The sequence below is a fragment of the Sapajus apella genome, unplaced genomic scaffold (genome assembly GCF_009761245.1).
Source record: "Sapajus apella isolate SASKATOON/1434 unplaced genomic scaffold, GSC_monkey_1.0 scaffold5, whole genome shotgun sequence".
Classification (NCBI taxonomy): Eukaryota; Metazoa; Chordata; class Mammalia; order Primates; family Cebidae; genus Sapajus; species Sapajus apella.
In genome coordinates, this window is record NW_022436945.1 from 25,460,501 (window position 1) to 25,485,856 (window position 25,356).

A 25,356-nucleotide genomic window follows, 5' to 3' on the forward strand; every position below is an offset into this window, starting at 1 on the left:
TGTTCACATCTTCTAGCATTTTTTTTTATCTCCTAAGGAAATGCATTATGTTTCTTTTAATGTGATATTCCAGCCCTCTATTACAGGAAAGACAAATATTTGCCTGATTCTTTTTGGTTTTTATGTCCATCACTCAAATATGATTTATAAACACGAGTTATTTGTGGAAGTAACATTTGGTACAGTAACATAATTAGTATTAATTTTTTAAATTCCTTCTTTAAAAATTGCAGAGATGTGTCTTCATTTATTCCATGTTTAAAAAGTATTTCACATATCATGAAGACTTTATATTATCATTAGTTAATATTATAAGACATAACATTTCTTTAGAGTTAATTTCATCACTAATGGTAGTGGGTATAATTTGAAGTAGTTTAGTTTTAGGTTAACTCTTGGTCAGACAACCTTGAGAAAATCATTGTTTTAAATGCATAACAAGGAGTTGGGCATGGTGGCTCACCAGCATTTAACATGGTGAAACCCCATCACTACTAAAAATACAAAAATTAGCTGGGCGAAGTGGTGCACACCTGTAATCCCAGCAACTCAGGAGGCTGAGGCAGGAGAATCTCTTGAACCTGGGAGGTGGAGGTTACAGTGAGCTGAGATTGCACTCTCCAGCCTGGGCAGCAGAGCAAGACTCCATCTCAAAAAAATTAATTAATTAATAATAACAATAAGAAGAATAAATAAATAAATGCATAACAAAGCTATGAAGTTTTCCAATTTTGTGGTCGGGAAATTAAATTGATTTTGTAATTGTCTTATTGTTTTCTAATGTTACATTACTGGTATTTTCTCCATTCCACAGGTTGTCTTTCTTTTATCCTTTCATTCTCCTTTCTTACTCTTTTAGAAATGTTTTAAAACAATTATCCTTTTTGCATTTAGTTAAAATTAGTGAATATTTGTAAATCCACTTAAACGGTCAAGTGTGAAATGCAATGTCATACAATGAGCTTAACTATTAACTCTTCCACATTGCAAAGCCTTCACTCTTTCTTCAGGCAATTCAAATGCTGTATGTGACATCTGACTGTTTGATAAAGACCAACAGAGCATGTCCTAGTCAATCTATATGTTAAATATTACTAAAACATTTTAAAAATAAAAATAAATGCACACGGTATTTTTTATATGCTCTTCTGACACCTTTAATGAAACTAACCATTTTCTGAACCAGTGCTCTAGTGCTTGCTATTAGAACAGTTCATACCTGAAAAAGGGCAAGTTAAATTTATGAACTATGAAAATTTTCTTAAAGTAAAATGTTGAACAATCAAATAAAGTCATTAAACTTGTAAACTGAAAAAACAAACAATAAAATGCGACATTTATTAGGAAAAATAGACATGTCAGTAATATGGTAATTTGAATAGGAATATAAAAATAAAAATGCCAGAAAACCCAAACATTAATCGGAACACATTGGAAAGGAAGTAGGAAGGAAAGCAGCAAGTTATTGAACTTACTCATAAAAAGCAAATACAAATTTATTTCAAGTTGTTAGTGTTAATATAGTCTGCAGCAGTGGACACATCAAAGTTAATTGAGTTCTAAAAGCAACACATGCAGGAAACAACTTTTACTATTATGAACAGTAGGTACATATGAAAAGGCAGCTTTGAAATTAACAATACAATTTAATTCAGTCCTGAATACTTTTATTGACATAAACATTGCTAAAGAGAGTGAATAAATGATATGCACTTTTTTTTTGAGATGGAGCCTCGCTATTGTAGGAGTGCAATGGCCTGATCTCGGCTCACTGCAACCTCTACCTCCTGGGTTCCAGCAATTCTCCTGCCTCAGCCTCCCGAGTAGCTTAGATTACAGGTGCCCACTATCATGCCCAGCTAATTTTTATATTTTTAGTAGAGACAGGATTTCACCATTTAGGCCAGGCTGGTCTTGAACTCCTGACTTCAGGTGACCCACCCACCTTGGCCTCCCAAAGTGCTGGGATTCCAGGCATAAGCCAACCGTGCCTAGCCTATATGCACTTTTAATGCTGCATTCTTTTCTTTCAAACTCTTTATATGCAAACATTTGAACTTGCAGCAAATGTGAAAGAACTTTCTAACGAACGCTCCAAAATCCACTACCCAGATCTACTATTAACATTTTCCTATACAGGCTCAATTATGTTATTGATTCATCTATCCCTTCCTGTATCTATCAATGTATCTTATTTCTATCTATTTATTGTAAATTGCAAACATCTCAACAATTTCCCCTAAATACTTCAGCATGCAGTTTTTTATATAAAACTTACATGTAATGAAATACACCTATCTTAAGTGTACATTCCTTGACTGTTGCTAAATATGTGCATTTGTGTAGCCTAAACTTCTACCAAAATATAGAACATTACCATTCATGCCAGAAAGTTACTTTATTACCTTCCTATGTAATCTCTACTCTTGCCCAAGGTAACTACTAATGATGTTTTCCACCAAGATACTGCACTTTTCCAAAAGCAATGAGCTATTAAGTATAAAGAATTACTTGTATCTTCAACTCCTGAAATTCTAGTTTCCAAAGATATTAACAATGACACATTTCTCATTAAAATAAAAATATTTCAAATTATCCTTGTATAATATTTAAGCTCCTTTAATATAGTTGAGCAAAAAATGAAGTTTTTAAAGTAAAAATAATTTATTAAAATGGAGGTTGTGTATACTTGGAGAGTGAATTAGGTAACTTCAAATCCCAGAATGCTGGCAAGTGTATTTGCATTATGAATGAACAACAGCCACATTTGCTGTTCTTCAGCTAGTTGATTATCTTACAAATTTAGATCCGATTGTGAAATTGTTAAGTAACTCAACACCACCCTTACAGTAGATATACAAGAAATATTTTTAAATGGAATAAAAGAGTGAATGAGAACAAGAGAATGAATGCAGACGGAATTAATGTTTGCTAAATGTTTAGGGTATATGACTAACAGAATGCTACATGCTTTCAATAATCGTGCTTTTCCTTAAAACTGTTCTGCAAATTAGGAATGCCTTTCACACCGTGAATGCCCAATACATCACTACAACCACTAAAATGCACCACTACAACTGCTGAAATGTACAGGCTCTAACTAAGGAGTTTTTATCCCCAAGAACATCAGAGCAGCAATTGCATTAGTCATCTGCAGTAAGGTTAAACTAACCTTTTTATACCCCAAAGTTCTCTTCATCTAGACCAGAGAGGAGCAGCTTAGAAAAGGTTATAAATGTACACCATAGGCATTTACTAATCTATTGCTCAATTATTCTAAAAATGGGAAAAAATAGTAACTATTTTTTCTGTGTCAGATAATCGATAAGTGGAGAGACCTACAAAATTTCTGATAAGTGGGATACATACATTACTAGCGCTGCTTATTAAAGGCAATTCAATGTTAATCTACTTGGGAAGCGAGATGAGAAATTTGTAAGGAAATGCACCTTCCAAAATGAAGCTGGAAAATGGATTTTAATTATAATTGAGGGAGACCAGAGCTTGACTTCCAGTATATAATGATGTCTATATAGAACAAATGAGACTTACCAAATTTTTTATTTAAATACCATTAACAAAAGGGAAAAAGCAAACACAAAAGGCAAAATATACAAATGAATACACATAATAACATTAAACAAAAAATATTACCTCATTACCACATACTACCAGATAAGATTTTATCAAAATCTGAAAATACTTTTTGCTAAGTATAAAGCTGATGACTATTCATATCTATGCAGTCATCAGAGAAATAATTTTTAAGTACATTGTCCTGGGGCATAATAGAACATTCCCTGAAGGTCTGTAGTCTACTTTAAGGACACTTTATAATGATTGGTAATGGATTAATAATGAGGTCAGGAGTTTATTTCTTTTGCAGTAGTAATTTAAAATGTGTATTGGTAGGAATTTATTATTTAAGTTTAATGACTTAAATTGTAGGTATGTCTTGTAAAACACACAATAAACCCCAGGGTTGATTTTGTGTTTTGTATAGTCAACTGATAGAAATGATTTAAACATTTCTAGTATTTTGATTATATTGGATGAATGAGCGCATTTAAAATATTTTAAGTTTTTGTATCCCTAGACATAGGTAAATCTGTCACTGAATGAGATTTAGTTTTTTGACTATCGCCCTGAGAGGAAGCCTCAACCCTGGTAATTTTGTAATATGGTTATAAAATCTTGGATAAGATCCGATTTATTTGGAATGTATCCATATTGTTCTTTGCCCATGAGTACACACTGTTTATTATTCATGAGACGGACTAAAACAGAAAGTCATTATGTTTTGGAAAATCATCCTTATAAGAACCATTGCATCTCTGGTAATTTCATTTAACATGTCAAATGTGTGATTTCTAACTTGTTCTAAAATATTTGTTATACGTCTAATTTCCTGATTCAACTCAGCCATCTCCTACTGTGGGAAGTGACTGATTTAATCATTTAATTTCATGTACCTTTATAAGGTAAATTTCACAATTTTATTTCAGAATAGGTAAGAGTTGGTATTTAGTTGTAATAATACATACAAGATACCACAAACCAGATAAATTCCTTGGGAGCAAAAGCTAAGTTCATCTAACAAAGATGAAATATATTTCATTAATGGATACTCGATTTTTATTAGGTACTTGAGTAGCTGGGCAAAAAATGATTAAGAAACGTGGAATTCATACAAATGTACTCGAGTACATTGGCTACTTTTAATAGGTCCTGAACTATTTTCAATATAAAAATTCAATTACAACAATTCTTTCCTCATTGTAACCATTTGTACAAAGTATGTGGGTTATATACACTTGTACTGGGGCCAGAGCGTGTTTGTAGAGTTCAATTTGTACGGTAGTAAGCACTTCTCCTTGTCTGGAGTGGCATCTTCTTACAGCATGAATGTGAACCTGGACGGCGGACCTCGAAGCTTACAATTTTATTGGAGGTGTAAAGAGCTTATTCATTTAACTCCCTGAAATGACCACTCCTTTACAAGCCATGTCTCTCTCTGAAGTAATGTTTCCTGCCTTAAAGACAACTTTGTATTTTATTAGCTTTGGGAAATCAGCTTTCTTTAGATCAGTGTCTGCAGACTATATATCTTTTTCGAACTTTTATTTTCAGTATCTGTCTGCATATTTTATATGTGACTCTGAGAACCAGAACATGTATAGGTTTTGTTGTAGTTTGCTTTAAATTGAAGCGGTTAGTTTTGTACATAATTACTGATATATTTAGCCTTATATCTAGCACCTTACTACTATTCTTTTCAATGTGACCTGTTTTTGTGACTTTTTCTCTTCTTTTGAATTACTAAAATATATTTTAATTTTCCATTTTTCTTTTCTATAAACATGAAAGTCATATTTTCTTTCACTTTTCTTTTAGCAGGTACCCTAGAAATTAAAGCATCCATCCTTGACATCGTAATTAAAACAAATTATCACATTCACTTCTTCCCTGACAATGCTTGCACATTTAATCACAAGACATTATGTCATCATTTAATACAGTCAATATTATGTTTACCTGATTTTTTTTTTTTTTACTTTCATTTGCTGTTTAGTTTTACTGCATTTTGGCACTTCTACATAGGACCAATTTCTTTTTATCTAAAACATGTTTAGTATTATTTTTTTTTTTTCCGTGCAGGTTGACTGAAGAAATTGTTCTTTCTCTGAAGTAGCCTTTATTTTGCCATCTTTTTTTGAGGAATATTTTAAGGGATATGGAATTCTAGTTGGCATATATTTTCTTGTAGCACTTTAATAATTGTAGTTTATTCTTTTTTTGGCTTTCATCTTTTATGGCAAGAGGCCACTGTCATTGTATTGTTAACACTTTCAGTTTGGGGTTTCGGTATTCTCTGGCTGATTTTAAGATTCCCTCAGTGACTTTTCCATTGTTTTATTATAATGTAATTTTGTATAATAATGTAATTTTATTATAATGTAATTTCCATTGTTTTATTATAATGTAACAAAAAATGTGTAGTTTTTTTTTTTTTTTTTTTTTTTTAATTTACCTTGCTTAGAGTTTGGCTAACATATGGAATCCATTGGTATAAATTACACATCTATTACAAAAAACCTGTTGTTCATTTTCTCTTCCAATAATGCCTTCTGCCAATTTTCTATCACCTCCCTTTTAGGATAACACCTTACATACATGTTCGACATTTTAACAGTGTCTTACATACTTCTTTTGTCTATAGATTTTGTTTTCCTGTGTGTTCATTTTTTATATATTTGATTGTTGTACTAACCAGTCATCCAGTTCTCTAACCCATTTGTTTTCAACCTTAGTTACTGTGTTTTTAACTTTTACATTTTTATTTGATATTTTAAAATTCCAGTTCTGTGGCAGAATTATCCATGTGTTCCATATTTTTAATATATTTTCTTGTTAATATTAGTATTAATTATAGTTGCTATTCAGTCCTTCTTTGGTAATTCCAGCAGCTTGATCATTTGGGAATTTCTTTCTATTGTCTATTTTTCCGTCCTAGCATTTTGGTCACAGGGTCATATCTCTTGAATTGTTTTCCCTTTACTTCATTTTTAAATGCCAGAAATTGAAAAATAAAAATAGAAAAGTTCCAGAGAGAATTTATCTTTCCATCTTTTGGCAGAGAGGAAGCTGATGATCCTGATCCAATGGGCCTGAGCTCAATTGAGGTTGTGGGCAGTTTTGATGATGTTCTGCCAAGATGCCAATTCATACCTGCTCCAACCATATGGCTTTCCAAGCCTTCCAAATAAGAGCTTGTATGCTCACAAGGGTCTCTCTCCGTGGTAGTAAATACAATTGAATTCTTCTATTCTTAGTATCATGAGACTATAAACAACTCCACTGCACTGTTAGAGATTTTTTGCTAAGCTTGCTCGCTTACTGTCGTATATGGCGTCACAATTCAGCAGAGGTCTTAAAGGGAAAACCAGCTTTGTCAGTTTTCTATTCCTCCATTCTTGCTATGATCTGACTGCCTTGAATCTCCAATGTTGTTTCCTGAACAAGACTGCAGATTTTTTCTGCTTTGCTATTTATTCTATCTAAAATCATCTCAACCTGAGCAAGACTAGATTTTCAACCTTTTGTCTCGTGTACAGACTCCTTAAATTCACCCAGAAAAAGAGTAGCTTTAAAATACTAGCTCATGTCTTTAATGTCCCTACTTCCTCAGAATCTGGTCACCCTTATTCCACATTTCCGCAACAGCCTTTATAGTGTTGTTGTTGTTGTTGTTTTAATTTTGTTTACCATTGTTTCTAGCTTTTGGTGGAATCACTGTACTTCTTCAAGCTACTTCATTATACTATGACTTCATTCATTCAATATATGTTTCAGTAGTGAATATGAGATACAGCCCAAGCACTATTTTAGATTCTGGGAATACCGCGGTAAATCTAAGACTTTGCATTTGCAGTGTTATATTCTAGTGGAAGTAGATCATTAAAGTATTTACCAATAAATATGTCAATTATCAGGTGGTGATAAGCCCAACAAAGTAAGAAGATAAAGGGGATAGAAAGTGATGATGCCACCTTATATGGGATGCTCAGACATTGCCTGCCTGCCAAGGAGACATCCAAATTAGTCCATATGAAGTTAACAGAGCCATCCATATGTATGTCTGGAAAGAGTGTTGCCAACAGAAGAAACAGTTAAGTGAAAAGTTCTAAGGCTTTTCCATGCCTAGTGATGTTGAGGAACAATATGCTTGTAGCAAAGTGAGTGAGGCAGAGTGTTTAAAACACAGCAGGTGGTACATTGGAACAATCATTTCCAACTTGTATTTATACTTAAATACATTTTAAATATTTATATTCATAAATGCAACATGTCTTATATTAATAAAGACATTCCATTTTAACTTAACTGAAATAGAAAGCTATTAGGAGAAGAGACGTAATCTTTTATTTCATAAGCTCACGCTATCTTTTGGTTCCTTCCACATAGTAGCATACAGTCAGAGAGACAAGTTAAGAATCATTTGCATAATTCAGTAAAGATATAATTAAGGGCAAAGAGTAAAAGTATGGCCTCTTGAGCTAGACTTGACTGTCAGCTTTGCCAATCGTTAGCTGAATAATGCCGCTTAATAGCTCTGTACCTAAGTCCTAGACAAGGAAAGACTAAGAGCAAGTAAAGAGCTTTAGATATATTTGAGATGCCAGTTGTATACTCAAGCGGAAATGTAAGTTACAGTCTGGAACTCAATGAGTAGATTCAGACTGAAGTTAAACATATGGACAGCGCAGAAGATGTACTGTATGCAGAGTTATGAGACTTGATGTGTTTTTCTAGGAGTTAGGCCACCCAGTAAAGGATCTGAGAAGACTCACTTGTGGAGAAAGGAAAACCAAAAGATAATAGCATCCTAGAGACCAACACTAGAATTATTACACAAAGGAGGGTGCTGTGTACAATGCTACAGATGGTGATAGGTCAATATGATGACTGAAAACTGGCCATTAGAGTCAGCAGTAAAGTTGTTCTGATCTGGCCAGGAGCAGTTTTCAAAGAGTAATAGGAAACAAAAGACTGAATAAAGAAGGTTCAAAGAGAGAATGGGAGGTTAAAAAGAGAAGGTTAGACAAATGTAATGAAGTCTTGCTGTAAACAGGAGCAGACAAATGAGGCAACAGTAGCCGGGAAGAGGAGATCCTCCCCAGTGAGATATGAATGCTACTTCTATCTGATGAAGGTTGTTGCTAAGCCAATCATCAGGCTGTAAAATCATGGTGTGGCTCAGCTGGGTTGATTGAAGTGAGTTTTTTTGTCTCTGTTGTCTAGTGTATTCGCTGATTGCTCAGTAATTTGAGAAACTCTCTTGATTTTTCTTTGAAGGGTTAAGCAATATCTTTTATCAGATGTTATGAAAGATAGGGCATCTTTACTCTGCTGGAAGAGTGGCTCTTGATACGAGGACTTGAGTCTTTACAAGCAGACCCCAACAATAATTTTGCTGCACCACAATTTTGAATTTTTATGCTACATTATTTTAGTGTTCATGTTATTTAGCTAGGTGACTTCTAAGCAGTTACATGGCAACATGTCCTTAGCCTCCATTAGTCATGATGGTTACTGTAACTTTGCTGTGATGCCAGAAAGTCGGAGATTTGGAGCAACAAGAACACAAGGACTATTTCCTGCAAGTGCCATGTGGTATTCTGCTCATCGTGTTATCAATTTTAACAAATTAACACAAAAATGTGATGTATTACTTTACCAAGTTTACCATAACAAAATACGTCACACTGGGTGGCTTAAACAATGGAAGTTTATTTTCTTATAGTTCTAGAGGCTGGAAGTCCAACATCAAGATGTCAGCTGGTCTCCCCCCGCAACCCCCCGCCGCCACTGCCTCCCACACCAAGACCTCTTCAGTTTGCAGATGGCTGTGTTTTCCTTGTGTCCTCACATGGCCTTTCGTCTGTGCTGGGCATCCCCAGTGTCTCTTTGTATGTCCTAATTTCCTCTTATGACACCAGTCAGAGTGGATTAGGGCCTGCCCTAATAACTTCATTTTAACTCAGTCACCTCTGTGAGGGCCCTACCTCCAAATATAGTCACATTCTAAGGTACTAGGAATTAGGATTTCAACATATGATTTTTGGGAGAAGACAGTTCAGCCCGTGACTTGCAGTAATCTGTTTTGTTAGTGCATACTTTTTAAAGGATGAAGAAAAAAACTGCCAAAAGCAGTTTTTAAATTTTTTAAAAAATGTTTGATTTTTATGGGTACATAGTAGATGTATACACTTATGGAGGTAGATGAGATGTTTTGATATAGGCATGTAATGTTTGCTAATCACTTCAGGAAAAATGGTTTATCCATCCCCTCAAGTATTTATCTTTTGAGTTAAACAATCCAGTTATAATCTTTCAGTCGTTTTAAAATGTACAGTTAAACTGACCATAGGCACCCCTTTGTGCTATCAAATGCTAGGTCTTATTGATTCTTTTTATTCTTTTGTATCCATTAACCATTCTTACCTCACCCCATCCACCCTCCCACTACCCTTCCCAGCCCCTCGTTGGCATCCTTCCCCACTTTATCTCAATGAATTCAATTGTTTTGATTTTTAGATCCCACAAATACATAAGTGGTGTCTGTCTTTCTGTGCCTGGCTCAGTTCACTTCCAGTACTGACCTCCAGTTCTACACATTGTTGCAAATAACAGAATCTTTCTTTTTTATGAATGAATTGCACTCCATTGTGTCTAAGTGCCATATTTTCTTTACTGACTCATCTGTTGGACACTGAGGTTGCTTCCACATTTTGGCTATTGTGAATAGTGCTGCAACAAACATTGGAGTGCTGCTATCTCTTCAATAGACTGATTACCTTTCTTTGGGGTATATATCCAGCGGTGGGATTGCTGGATCATGTGGTAGCTCTATTTTTTTTCAGGCAAGATTTTTTTAAAAATTATTATTATACTTTAAGTTCTGGGGTATGTGTGCAGAACATGCAGGTTTGTTACATAGGTATACACGTGCCATGGTGGTTTGCTCCACCCACCAACCCATCATCTTCATTAGGTATTTCTCCTCATGCTATCCCTCCCCTAGCCCCATACCTCTGACAGGCCCAGGCCCCGGTGTGTGTTGTTCCCCTCCCTGTGTCCATGTGTTCTCATGGTTCAACTCCCACTTATGAGTGAGAATATGCAGTGTTTGATTTTCCATTCTTGTGTTAGTTTGCTGAGAATGATGGTTTCCAGCTTCATCCACATCCCTGCAAAGGACATAAACTCATCCTTTTTTATGGCTGCATAGTATTCCATGGTGTATATGTGCCACATTTTCTTTATCCAGTAGCTCTATTTTTAGTTTCTTGAGGAACCTCCAATTGTTCTCCACAGCAGATGTACTTACATTCCCACCAAGAAAGTCCCCTTTTCTCCACATTCTCACTAGCATTTATTAGTGTGTTTTGGGAATATAAACAATTTTAATGTAGCTGAGATGATTTCTGATTGTAGTTTTGATTTGCAACTTTATGACAATTTATATTGAGCACCTTTTCATCTTCCTGTTTGCCATTTGTATGTCTTCTTTTAAGAAACGTCTATTCAAATCTATTGCCAATTTTTAATCAGATTATTAGATTTTTTTCCTATGGAGTTGTTGAGTTTCTTATTTATCCTGGTTATTAGTCCCTTGACAGATGGATAGTTTGCAAATATGTTTTCCCATTCTGTGGATTATCTCTTCACTTTCTGGGTTCTCTTTGCGATGCAGAAATTTTCAACCTCATGTGATCCCATTTGGTCATTTTTGCTTTGGTTGCCTGTGCTTGTGGGGATATTACTCGAGGAATTTTTGCCCAGGCCACTGTCCTAAAAAGTTTCCTCAATGCAACATGTTGCTGCTGCTAGGGGCTGGGGAGGAATGGTGTTGATTCAAGACAGTTTTTCCTACTCCTTCATTGCCTCTTTCCGTGATATGAAGTTAAAATCAGCTACTGTGCATGCTCAGCTGATTTTTGATTCATATGAAGTTTGTTTTCTGTGTAGATAGCTGTTATTAGGTTGGTGTCCTTTTGAGAAGGACAATTGGGAGAGCCTTCTATTCCACCATCTTGATCTGCCTGCTAGAAGTGGCTTTGAAAACCATTAGGGTCAACTGAGATCAAATGAGAGCTAGGAGGACTAATACGTTAATAACTAACATTTACTGCACCTCTGCTATGCTGCTATATATGTATCTATTTCATATACTTGGCTCATAATCTATGTGTGTGTATAAAATAGTTGTTGAATAAAGTCAACAAGCTAATTAACATTCCTAGTTCTCAGATGAGGACATTTTGAGTTCTGAATTTTAACTCATAAAAAGGATTAAATCTGCAGAGGTATCTCAATTATTAAAACCTTTACAAAATTCAACATATGGTGGCTGTTGCAGAGAAGGGAGAATACAATGTAATTTATAATATATTTTTAAAAATTGTTAAAATAATTATACAACTTAGAAACATAAACTTTAGTTACCTGATTCATTTCTGTGCTTTGTATTCCCTGATCATTAGAAATAAATGTGATGATTGTACACGTGACAGAAAAATGGTCACATTTTATAATTAATGATGTCTTAACTAATTGGTAACAGTGAAACAGTAGAGGAATATTAACTAACTCCACTCTTGGTTAAGGGGTCTTTACCCATTCCTGCTCATAGGCTAATTTTAGGGCATGTGATAAAATTCAAAGACAACAGTCATGTAGTTTTCTAACCAACGCTGTTATTAAGCGGGAAGTATGTAAACAACTAGGTTTTTTTTTAAGATTTGCAGCAGCATTGTGAGCTGGCCATGGACAAAGCAGCTCCCCGCCTCCTCAAACTCTCACTAGTACCCAAATGCTGTGGTTGGGGCTCACCTCTTGATCCTAACCCCTTCCTTTTCCTGCTACCCTAAACCTAAAAAGAGCTTGAAATTTGTACCATCTTAAAATGGTACTTTAGAACACCAGTCTGCCATCTTCTTGGTTTGCAGGCTTTCCAAAATAAGTTGCCTTCCTTGTTCCACTTCATTTCTTAACTTACTGGTGGTGGTAAGGTAAGCAAAATGGGTTTGGGGTTGGTTACAAGTTCATTTGAGTAAGGGACAATATGTAAGTCTTTGTGCAAATTTTGTTGAGATAGTTAAAGTTTTAATCTTCTTCCTAAAGTGATTAAAACTTTTAAAAAATGCAAATATCTGGATGCTACAGCCTGTTCAAAGAAATTTGATGTATTTTTCTTTTGCATCATAATTTTTGAATTAAAAATAATGCAATCCAGCATCTAACATAGTTATGAACAAAAGTCATATTTTTGCTTCAATTATTTTTGCTTGGTTTTGAGTTCTGACACTTTGATGAATCATCAGGTAATGATTTGTTTAGAAATCAAATATTTAAAACCATGTTTAATAATTAGTTGTAGGGTTACAGAAATAAAATTCAGAGTGCTTTTGATCTGTATGTGTGTGTTGTTTTCTGTGTGTGACTAAGCCTTCATTATGCAAGCCTGAATCCCAACACCAGGTCTACATTGGTTGTGTAGGAATTCTTTTTCTTGGAGATGGAATAAGCCACCTCTGACTCTATCATCTCCTGGTTCCTAGCCACACCCAAAGTCTCAACACAGGTTCTGGGCTGGGGGAGGGGAGAATCACAGTGCCTTGGCCATAGGCAGGGGACAAGATTGGATTTCAGCAAATCCTCCTGATGGAAGTGGGCTCCTGTCCCTCCAGGTAGTGAATGGGGGGGCAGGACTTGCTGGTCCAGTTTGGGCACAGGGATATTAGTTGAATGAATGGTGAATACTGAGAGGGTACCCTGGTCCTGTAGCTCAGGTGGGCTGCTCTGGCTGTGGGTACCCCAAATGCCACATGCACCCAGTGTGGTCACTCTGGGGTGAAGGGTCCCACAGGAGTGTGTGCAACCTAGTCCCCTGTAGGGAGGCACAGGTCAGGATAGGCCAGGATGGGAGTGCTGGTGACCCCAGACCCTGATTTGCTATCCCTGGAGTTCTGCAGGCTGAAGCCAATGGGCACAGGTAGAAGCAGCTGTAGAGCATGGAGCAAGGTTCTTCAAAGACTCCCCGGCACTTGACTCCCTGCCTCTGCACAGAAGGAAAGAGAAGCCACTCAAAGGAGAGAAAAGACACTGGGAAAGGCAGAGATAAGAGAATACAAAGAGTACAGATGATGAGGAAGGAGACAAGGGGAGGAAAAGAAGCAGGTAAAGGGCGAACAACAGAAGTGAAAGGTGGCTGGGAGAAGACAGTGAACTCAGAGGATGAAGGCAGAGGTCCTCTGGGAGAAGGACGGGAGGGAGAGAAGGGCCACGCAACAGAGCCTTCAGGCAGAGTTGTAGTTCCCAGATTTGGGTTGCGGCTGGCAAGACATCAGCTCCAACACCTTCTTTAGCTCCAGTAGGAAGTTCTCCTAGCACCTTTTACATGTGGGCTTCGTGTCAGACTCCACAAACTTCTTCTTCAGAGTGAACTTGCTCTTGCTGGTGGAGCAGGAGAAGAGGTTCACACACATCAGGCCTTGTTGAGGGCCAGCACCATGTCACCTGTGACCTCATGGCTGTAGCTGTAGCAGATGTTCCCAGAGAGCTGGTTGTAGTGGATCGCAAAGTAGGCCAGGTCCTTCTTCTCAAAGCACCAGAGCCAGGAATGGCTTCTCACACTCGGGGTGAAACGCTCCACGTGCCACTACTCCTTGCCCAGTGTATTCACTATGTGGCCCTTGATGGGCCGGCTGCAGTCCTAAAAATGGAGACAGCATGTTGTCATGGCTGGGCAGGCAGTAACATTCACCCTCAGCTCATGGGCCTCACCATCAGCTCCTTCCTACAGTGATGCAGCTGAAGTGGCCTGGGTGGCCGACTGTTCGTGGCCACCCAGCTGGGTGGCCGACTGAACATGAGGGGCTGCTCATGAATGACCAGGTGGCACTGCTGAGGTGTCCAGGCACTACTCCAGGCCCTTGGCATTCTCCTGGTGTAGTAAGGCTGGCAGAAATGCCCATAAACCAGGGTTTGTACTATGCATCTTGTAGGGATGTGGCTGGTCAGCAGCCTCATCAATACAGGCCAAAGAGACTGTAATGTTCCTAGCTCTCAGCAAGTGAGCCTTTAAATCAATGAAACCACTTATATTGATGTGTTCGTAAAAACAATACAGCCAGTTTCAAGTGCAAATTAAATTCAATTTTTTTAAAAAAAGAAAAGAAAATCTATTTGATCTATTTCATAACAACCTTCAACTTCTGAAAATAAAGTCACATTCAAGTAGACTTGTAAAACAATTTAACTTTTACTCAAAATGTATGAGATGTCATCATTAGCCCTTATCTTACACTTGAAAAATGGAGACAATTGTTCAGAATAGGAAGGGAAACAGCTATCAGATTTTAAGCTCAAGTTTCAAGAAAAATTCAGATAAGGCAGGTGAAAACTCTAGGTATTTTTCCATTGTCCAACATCACCAAATATTAATTTCCACATACCTCTTTATTTCATAAAAATATAAATATTAGAAATAGCATGTTTAAGATTAGTTTTTCTTTCTAAATAACATAATATCTTGCTTTAAAGGAAGATTCCCTAATAGTGCCACCTATTTCATAAACTGTCCTGCAGTTTTGGGCTTCTTTAAAATTCTAATTTAGTTTGATTTAAAGAATAAATACCTCATACCCATAGTGAATTATTTTATCACTCCAAAATACAAATGCTCTGTATTTTACAATGAAGAAATTCATAGCATTTACCACCACATCACTGTACTATGATTGGGCTGACTGAAGTATGGGCCTTTGAATACAGATGAAAAAATGAAGACATGCTAAAAAAAAAGCTTAGCTACATAATTTTTAACATCAAAACTCAACAAATGTATTCCAATTTGAAAGAAACTCATGAAAAATGCTTCCCCTAACATGAACTATGATTAGATAGTATTGTCTGTCAGGAGAATCATCAATTCAGTAGCTGGTCTTTATGTGGAAACAAAAATAGAGAGGACTTTGTTCTTATTCATAAGTACAGGGAGGAGACCACTCCTATACTTAAAAACAAAACAAAACAAAAAAACTAGATTAAATGTGAACAGGTATCTCCCAAAGGTAGAGTAAACCACCAGCTACCCCTGGCTCCACAGTGGCCATATATTGTATTTTTCCAGTTAATTCCAACAATTCAGAGAAAAACATTACAATGCTACTTAATAATTTAAAAAAACAATTTCTAAAAATCAAATGAAACAACAGGACCCTGTGGTGATGAATTTTGTTCGTACCAAAAGTATAGTCAGAAATTAAAAAAAAAAAAAAAATGCTTGCATACAATGACAGTACAATCAAATCAGCATCCAGGCCAGGTCCTGTGTCCACAACCTCTCCAATGCAGTGTAAGTTTCCTCTTAGCAGCCACCAACAATGAGCTCAAATGTAGTGAATCTATACTGTGGCTGGTTCTCTAACACCATAAATATTGATAAGAGTGGCTAGTGCTATTATTCACATCTGCTGGCCAAATATTACTCTGGGGAAATAAACACTGGACTTTTTTCTTAACAAGTGGGTTCTCATTCACAAGTTCTGGTCATTAGTGAACTAGAATGAATCTTAGGTCAATTCCTTGTTTTGTAGGACATTTAACACTTTGTTTCTTTTAAAAACCCCAGTGTATTTTAGGCAGCCACTACAACAAATTCTTCCCCCCTTTTAAATTTACTTCCCTTTCTTTTCCCTAAGGTATACCCTCTGTAAACCTAAAAACACATGGTAATTTAATATACAAAGTTTCTCAAAGTGCAAAATATGTTACAGATAGTTTCTTAGGCTTCATTTAAACATAGCATTTTATACAATACAGTACAGTTTGAGATTTCTGCTCATAAATTATACCACTTAACAGATAACTACTTTAAAAGGGCTGACAACCTAAGTAACCCAATGTCCTCTTACACAAAGTTAATACAATTTATCTTTACAAGCTTTGTTCAGACCAAAATAAAGTTAATCTTACACTTAATCACATATATACATATTTTTAAATGCTCCTAGATGCCTAAGTATACATAGACAAATTTGCCTATCAATAGGCAAATTCTCATGAATTATCTTACAGGTCAGTCTTGGATTTACACACAAATATTGCATACATTATTAAAAAAATAATCTGGGGAGCCAATTCATTTTATTTCTTACGGCAAAATCTGCTCATCCTGTAATTCCTTTGGAAGGGTTCTTGACCGTTGTAAAACCACACTAAGTTCTTCAATTACCCTTGACGGTAACTTATGATCAGAGTCCAAAGTAGCTTTGCTGTTCCTGTCATCAGCCTTCCTCAGTGTTTTCAGGCCTTTATGGCCTTTCTGTTGCCCAAGTGGGGCTTCAGGCTCTGTGTCCTCCAGGCAGTTGAAACTCCGATGTTTTCGGGTTCGACTTCGAAGTTTATCGTCCTTGTGCTCCAGGCAGTGGGCCACGATGGAAGCTCTCTCCTTTAAGCTCGAGTCCACGGCCTCTTTATCACGCTTTTCGCTGAGCCGCAGCCTTTCAAGTTCTGCTCTTGCACTCTAAAAATAAAATAAATGTCTCACAGGGAAGCAAGATGTGGCAGAATTTAGGTTTAGAAAGTACAATCCACATAAAAGTTGATGCTTCCTATAAAAGAGCCCATTTCTATGACTTGGGTCCTAACTTGACTTTGATACAAGTAGCATGTCCAAGTTTATATACTAATCTTAGAGCTACAAAATCAACCACAGACAGTCCCCGGCTTACAATGCTTCGAGATGATTTTTTGACTTTACAATGGTGCAAAACAAATATGTATTAAATAGAAACCATACTTCAAATTATGAATTTTGATCTTTTCCCTGGTTAGAGATATACAGTAGGACACTCACTTGTGATGCTGACCAGTGGCAGCGAGCTGCACCTGCCAGTCAGGCATGCACTCATGAGGGTGAGTAACTGATACGGCATGCTGTGCTGCCAGATGCTTCTGCCCAGCTGGAGGCTAATGTAAGTATTCTGAGCACTTTTAAGGTAGCCTAGGCTAAACTATAACATTCCATAGGTGAGGTGTATTTAACACATTTTTGATTTTAGGTATTTTCACTTTATGGTGGGTTTATTGAGATATAACCCAATCATAAGTTGAGGAACTTCTGTGAAATGAAATCCATAGAAATTCATTTTAATATGTATTCAACATACCGCTTCAAAGATGTCTTTCAGGTTATTCAAATTGAATCTCACTTCAAACTTGCCTCTTCTAACTCACTCCTGCTTAGATGTGTCAAGAAAGGTTTTTGTTTTTTCCTTTTAATTAGTTCACTTTAGTGGGAACATTGTACACACATAGGAAATGATCAATAAACATTTTTTGAATGACTAAATAAAGAAAAGTTTAAACAGTTTCAAGTATACAACACTGTTCTGTTTTCCTTAATTCCAGTAGATCCAAACATAAAATTATAGCAGATATTTCAAGTGGAATAAAAATATTTTCATGAATATAATATACAAATAATTTTGAAATTTGGAATTTTCAGGTAAGATTATGATAACACATCTTAAGCTAAATATATTTCTCCTACTCTGTCATTTATAGGAAGAAATATTTAATATCTAGTTAAATTCCAAAGTTTTATTAGAATATGTTAAAATACTAAGAAAATGAATCATGGTGGTTGAAGAACAATGTAAATACAACCAATGCTACTGAATTGTATTTTTAAATAAAATGGAAAATTTCATGATATATGTATTTTATCACAAATGAAGTAAAAAAAGCAAGACAGGGTTTATAAACAAACATTAATCTTGTTAAAAAGTTTCACTTGGCATTTATTACTCGGGAAAAATTAAGGATAAATAAAGAGTGGTTTTACATATATCGGAGTAACAGTTCTCATTATCTTTCAACCATCACCATAAAGACTTCGGGCTCTCTTAGATACAGAATTTAGGGGCCAAGTAATAACAGATATAATACTGAAATTTCAAGTACACTACTGATATGGATTGGATCTGTATCCCCACCCAAATCTCATATTCAAATGTAATCCAGTGTTGCAGGTGGGGCCTGGTAGGAGGTGACTGAATCAGGGGGCTGGATTTCATGAGTGGTTTACTACCATCCCCTCTGTGCTGTTCTCCTGAGTTATCTTGAGATCTGATTGTTTAAAAGTGTATAGCATCTTTCCTCTCTCTCTATATCTTCTGCTCCACCCATGTAAGACGTTCCTGCTTCCCTTTGCCTTCTGGTATGATTCTAGGTTTCCTAAGGCTTCCCTAGAAGCCATGCAGATGCCACCACGCTTCCTGTGGAACCATGAGCTAAATAAACATGTTTTCTCTATAAATTACCCAATCTCAGACATTTCTTTAGAGCAATGAGAGAACAGACTAATATAGCTATATTAGCCTAAATAACATAACCTTAAATGAAGGTGGGGAGACGTGATAAAAGTGGACCGTGAAGAGTTAGGGGATGGGAGAGTGAGGAAAAGCTTTGCATGAAAAATATGGTGTGCCAGATTGCCTTGAATGTCTCACAGAAAGCAAGCCAATTGCATAGATAATGGGGAAAGAAGGTTATAGTTTATATACTGTACCGTCCTTAAGAGATTAGGCATTAATAATTTGAAAAGAGAGAAAGATAAGGTCTGAAGCGGAAGAGCAAGAGATGGCTTGCTACAGGCAATGCGAGTTTATGTCACAGGGTACTTAGGGAAAACCAGTTGTTTGAATGGAAATAACAATCTAAAACAATCTGTCTCTCCCAGTGGCAGAGAAAGCAGTTTTTACTTATCATAGCTAGAGAAAGGTATAATGAATGGGTTCTCACAGCAGATCACTCACATGGGCTTAGCCTGTGCCTTCATATTTTCCATTAAATCTAAAGAGGCAAGCCAATGATTATGGAAGTCTCAGGACACCAAAAAGTAATGTGACCAATATGTACAGAGTATATTAGAAACCTCTTAATTGGCCTTCATTACCAAACTCACTGTATTACTTGATAATCTTCATGTTATAAAATATAAAATTATATCAATAAATTTAATCATCACAACACTTTTAATGCTTTAAACTTTGTATTATTCATAGTTTAAATTGTCTATATCTTAAGATGCAGAAATAGAAACTCAAAGAAAACAATTTGCCCAAGGTCGCATAAGTGAGAGCTTGCAAGGGGACCCCAGGTTAGCATTTCTGAAACCAATGTGCTTCTTCCTACCACATCAAACTGTGCTCAGGATATTAACAGCAAAGAGAGAGGTTTATGGGTGGGATTCTATGCCACTACTTTCTGCTTCACGGAATCATCATTCTTTGCTTATTATTTTTGTTTTACAGCTATTGCTCTTAAAATAGCAATTTTGAAAAAAGCTAATGAATTATTCCATATCATCTTCCAAGCTCCTCAATATTTTCTTTCAATACATGTTAACTATATGCTAGTCATTATTCTAATAAACTCTCATGTACAATGTCATTTAATCATCACAACAGCACTATAACAAGGCTGCGGCTTTTATTAAACCCACCTGTATGCTTACAGATAAAGCAGCTTAGAACAATGGAGTTAAAGTAAGATATCCATGATTTTATGGGGACTCAGTAGGAGGCCCACAGGTAGTATTTAGTATCTAGTTGGTGTATTCTTAAGCATTCTGTTTGTCTCTTCACATGTGAGTTCCTCTGCCAACCATTTGGCATATTCAGCTGGCTCACTACTAATTTTCCCAATTAACTTTAGAAGTCACTTCCTCCATGAAGCCTTCCCTACCTACATATGACTTTCAATAGGACTGAATGAAAGTCAGGTTAATCCACAAAATTTATGAATCTGCAAACAACTTCTGTGAAAAACAATTCTTTAATGAATCCATTTTTATTAATACATTCTACTTAATATTCTAACTCACTTTCATTTTTAAAACAAAGGATCAAAAATGGTCATTTTGTAAATGTATTTTCTAAATATTTATATGAATCTAATTCTATAGCAAATATTTTAATGGTTTATATGAATTTTTAAAAATTTATTTTATTACCTTATAAAGTAACTTTCATTATGTTTTTCCAACATTAGAGCATTTTTAAAATGTCTTTGCCAAATTTATCAAATCACCAAACTGCCTTATATTTACTAATCTTACAAAAGAGCTTGTTTTAAAGACTCATATAAATTTTCCAGCAATTGATAATGCATGTAATTCTTTTAACAGTTTGTAACACTTTCTTCATAGCTTCAGTTCATCAGTTTTCCTATCTTAAATATGTTAAAAAATTGTCTCTGAAAGTGTGGATTTGGGATAAAGCTAAGAAACTCTTATACAGTCAATCATTATCTATAGTGGATACTGGTTATCTATTTTGATCCTAATAATTTATTTTGCTTTGCTCGATAATTGATCCAAAGGCAGTGTCAAAAGCAGCTGGAGTTACTGTACAGCATATCTCTCCCCTATGTTAGTTTCATCTGTTCAGCCTGTTTCCCCTGTCCTGGTTCCTGGGAAATGTAACTCTTAGAATTTTAAGATTCTTGATTAGATAAGGAACTCTGCAGTGTAGTTTATTACCAAGAAAAACTGACGGTATAGAATGGAAGAAATGACAAGGTCATGATTTCTTGGAGACTTATTCTTTACTTTGATTATATCAGGGCAGAATAACTAGGCTTGAAAAGCAAAAAATTCAAACAGCTTAATCCCAAAACAACACCTTCTAAATGCTTTTCTTTTGCTTTCAGGGACTCAATTAAGACACTGAAATATGTGTTGGTCCCAAAGTGGCTAACGAGTTTTGAGAGTAAACAGCCTATGTTCTTTGCTGAAAAGGCCAAATTTCACATCAAGATCAATGCTGTTTATGTTCTCCCACACCTCAAGGTGAGAAGGAAAACACACAGTAGCTTTCCTGAAAGACGCCAAATCTTCTTTCCTGATTCTCAGGGGTCATCTTGCAGGTCCTTAAATTAACTGAGACACCCCATCAGTTCCCAAAGCACTGGAACGTGATTATATTACTAGAAAGTTTATTACCATGGCTCCAGACATAGTCTACCACGGGCTTACTCTGAGGGTGTTGTAAGCAAGTTTGTAAGATGAATTTGAGATTGTGATTTTACCACTGGAATTTCTATAGGCGTATTTTTAAAACTGGCTACTTTAGAGGTAAGAAAATAAGTAGTATTGTGCATCTGTGATTGGGTGGTCAATGACATTAAAATAAAAGGTATAGAGTTATTCATACTGTTTTCTTGCTGTATGTGATTATTACCATGCTTTTCAAAGTGATTACTGTTGTGTTTTTGAAGCGAATTAATGACCTAATCACATTATGACATAGGAAAATACATTCTATAATTGAATATAAAACAAACAAAATATTAACCTACCTCGATATTTCTCCGGGCCAGGGTTGCATTTGTCTCATGCTGTATAGGAATCAGAGGCAAACCTCCAATTTTGGGATTTTTGGTTATTGAACGTTTTCGTTCCTTTCCAGCTGGTGGCCATATATCATTTTCATGCTGTGGAAACACAATTTCTTGTTGTTGGTGTGTGATTTTATTATGTGGTCTACTATGTTATACAGCCGCTTGGTTTCTTTTCCATATATCCACACCAAGTGATCTGATTTCCATGAGAATGCCATTTGTGATTATGATGTTGACTCTGGTGGCAGCATCGCTCCAGGACATGAAACTCTTAACTGAACTGAGCTTTGAGGTCTCAACTCAATTTCTAAGTTTCAAATACATGCCTTCTGTACTACTTAAACCAATAGGGGAAAAATATTTGAGGAAACTGGCAAATCTCTTTGTGGAAGAAAAATAGTACACTTGTCTACATTTCTAGGCACTGTAATCTAAGGAACTATATACATTTATTCTCTCTCCACACCAAATCTAATTTTAGTGTAAACTAATTTCATCTTATATATCCCAAATCAACCTAAGGCATGACTATCAGAAAAATTAGCCTAACTTCATGACCTCTTGAAAAATGTTACTATTTTATCTAATTGAATTCCAAAGAAATGTAATCTTTTTACTCAGACATTTAAACATTTATACTGAAAATCACTGTACAACAGAGACTGTGGCACATTTGTTCTCAAATCATTAACTATATATTCTTACCCTCTAAACAATTATACATATGACTGGAGAAAGGTTAATTTGGAATGGGGATAAATGTTCACAGGTAAAAACAGAAGTTCCGGAGTAATTAATCTTCGAGATATACATAGAAAAAAATCTTTAAAGAATTTTTACTCCCCAGAGTAGATTAACTTTCCAGAATTTGGAAAAACTATGTTGATTTTCAAACAATAATCTATGAAGGAAACACAAAATACCAACTATAAAATGAAAGATTTACAAATATTGTAATGAAATGAAAATCATTTGGTAAACTATATAGCTAAATGCCTATTCTTTATTTCCCTCAATCCTTAAGCAACAGATTCTTGTTCTTATGTTGCAGTTCTTAATGTGTTGCTTTATGGCAAAGAACTCATTTATACAGATATTTACTATTATATAATATGTATAATTTAATAATATTAACAGCTAATTTATACTATATAATAACAGCTAATTTATACTAAGGGGCAAACTGCCAAGCTGTATGTTTATCGATGTACATATATTATAATTTTCATTTATTCCTCAATGATCTTACAGTACAGATCCTTTTACCATTAGACTTAGTGTATGTGCATCATATCTACTCTTGAATGTTAGTGAGGCATTTACCTTAGTTCAGCAAATCTATAATGGTGGATAATATAATATTTCAATCTGAAAGTTATAGTTTCATATTATTTTTACGACATGGTACCAAACATGGTAAAAAAAAAAAAAAAAAAAGGAGATATTATATCATTGCGATGTTCCCAACACATAAACCTGGGAGAAAACTGACTGAGAAGGAATTAGGCAATTTTGTGAATTACACTTACACTTTCAAATCACTTATGTGTAGTGCATATGCTACAATATATTTTGAACTATCTAAGAGCAAATGTAGTTCCCAAATCCATATTTCTCTTTTCTGAAGTAATATACAACTGTGAATACCAGCTAATTCTCTTTGGATTGAACTAAGAGGTGTTTTTTTCCACTTTAGATCCAAGTGATATGTTCTGATTTAACACTTATAGTTGTTTGTAAATGACTTCAAAAATCATACAGTGTGGATCATATAGGTGAGAATCAAACTTTCATTTTATAACCAAAGGCCACACCCAAACATCTCTATGTCTGTGTTCCACTTTCTTTTTTTTTTTTCTTTTTTGAGGGATTCTTTTTTTCTTTTATTATTATTATACTTTAAGATTTGAGATTCATGTGCAGAATGTGCAGGTTTGTTACATAAGTATACATGTGCCATGGTGGTTTGCTGCACCCATTAACCCATCATTTACATTAGGTATTTCTCCTAATGCTATCTCTCCCCTAGCCCCTCCAATCCCCCAACAGGCCCCAGTGTGTGATGTTCCCCTTCCTATGTACATGTGTTGTCACTGTTCAACTCCCACTTATGAATGAGAACATGCCATGTTTGGCTTTCTGTTCTTGTGTTAGTTTGCTGAGAACGATGGTTTCCAGCTTTATCCACATCTCTGCAAAGGACATGAACTCATCCTTTTTTATGACTGCTTCGTATTCCATGGTGTATATGTGTGCCACATTTTCTTTAACCAGTCTATCATTGATGGGCATTTGAGTTGGTTCAAAGTCTTTGCTATTGTGAACCCTACTGCAATAAACATACATGTGCGTGTGTCATTATAGTAGAATGATGTATAATCCTTTGGGTATATACCCAGTAATGGGATTGCTGGATCAAATGGTATTTCTGGTTCTAGATCCTTGAGGAATAGCCACACTGTCTTCCATAATGGTTGAACTAATTTACACTCCCACCAACAGTGTAAAAGCTTTCCTATTTCGCCCTGTTGTGCAATGACATCCTTTTGGCTCACTGCAACCTCCACCTCCCGGGTTCAAACAATTCTCCTGCACATCCTCCTCAGTAGCTGGGATTAGAGGTGCCCACTACCACACCTAGCTAATTTTTGTATTTTTAGTAGAGACAGCGTTTCACCATGTTGACAAGGCTGGTCTTGAATTCCTGACCTCGTGATTCGCCCATTTGGGCCTCCCAAAGTGCTGGGATTACAGGCGTGAGCCACCATGCCTGGCCTCTGTCTTCCACTTTTTAACTTTTGCCTATCTTTCCAGCTAACTAAATTTAGTTTCCTTCACTTTATTCTTTTCACTCCTTGAGACTTCTAACCTACCACCATTCTTCTCACTACATTTTTACCACTTCCCCCATTGCCTGGCTTAGATTTCATGGTCAATCAGTAAACTCAGTTCCTTGTAAATATCTTCAAGTCCAAATTTTATCTGATTATTTACTTATTTTCTTCCTCCTTCCTCTATCATGCTTGCCTGACAAAGCCCCAAGCCTAATTTAAACACAATTCAGCTTATTTCATGAGTACCTGCCAGTTGATGGAGGACAAAAATAAATTACTGTGTAGACCCATCATACTTTAAATGTAACCTTAAATTTTAAGAGAGAATCCAGCACTGCCTTGAAGTTCTACCGAGGGACAACTGGCTTCCTCACTCTCTGAAGATTACTTCTTCCCTTTGCCTCTGCCCTTACACTTCTAAAATCCCTGCCTGCCTCGCATGTGGTGAACTCACTGATTCAATCCAACAAGTATTACTAATCACGTAAGAAAATACTTCTCCCACCATGAAATCTACCAATCTCATTGCCTCTATAGTCACATAAAT

General features: G+C 35.9%; 1 protein-coding gene across 5 annotated transcripts in view; it reads right to left on the reverse strand.

Annotated features, from left to right (window-relative positions):
• Positions 1 to 14,808: 14,808 nt before the first annotated feature.
• Positions 14,809 to 25,356, reverse strand: part of ARAP2 (ArfGAP with RhoGAP domain, ankyrin repeat and PH domain 2) — a 183,938-nt gene continuing 173,390 nt past the window's right edge. For all 5 annotated transcript variants that reach the window (XM_032273755.1, XM_032273753.1, XM_032273757.1 and 2 more), the window contains 2 exons: positions 21,934 to 22,068; positions 14,809 to 17,092 (listed from right to left, as the gene is read on the reverse strand). In XM_032273755.1, the coding sequence (XP_032129646.1) occupies positions 16,721 to 17,092; positions 21,934 to 22,068 (507 nt within the window). In that variant the 3' untranslated portion in view covers positions 14,809 to 16,720. The remainder of the gene's footprint in view (positions 17,093 to 21,933; positions 22,069 to 25,356) is intronic.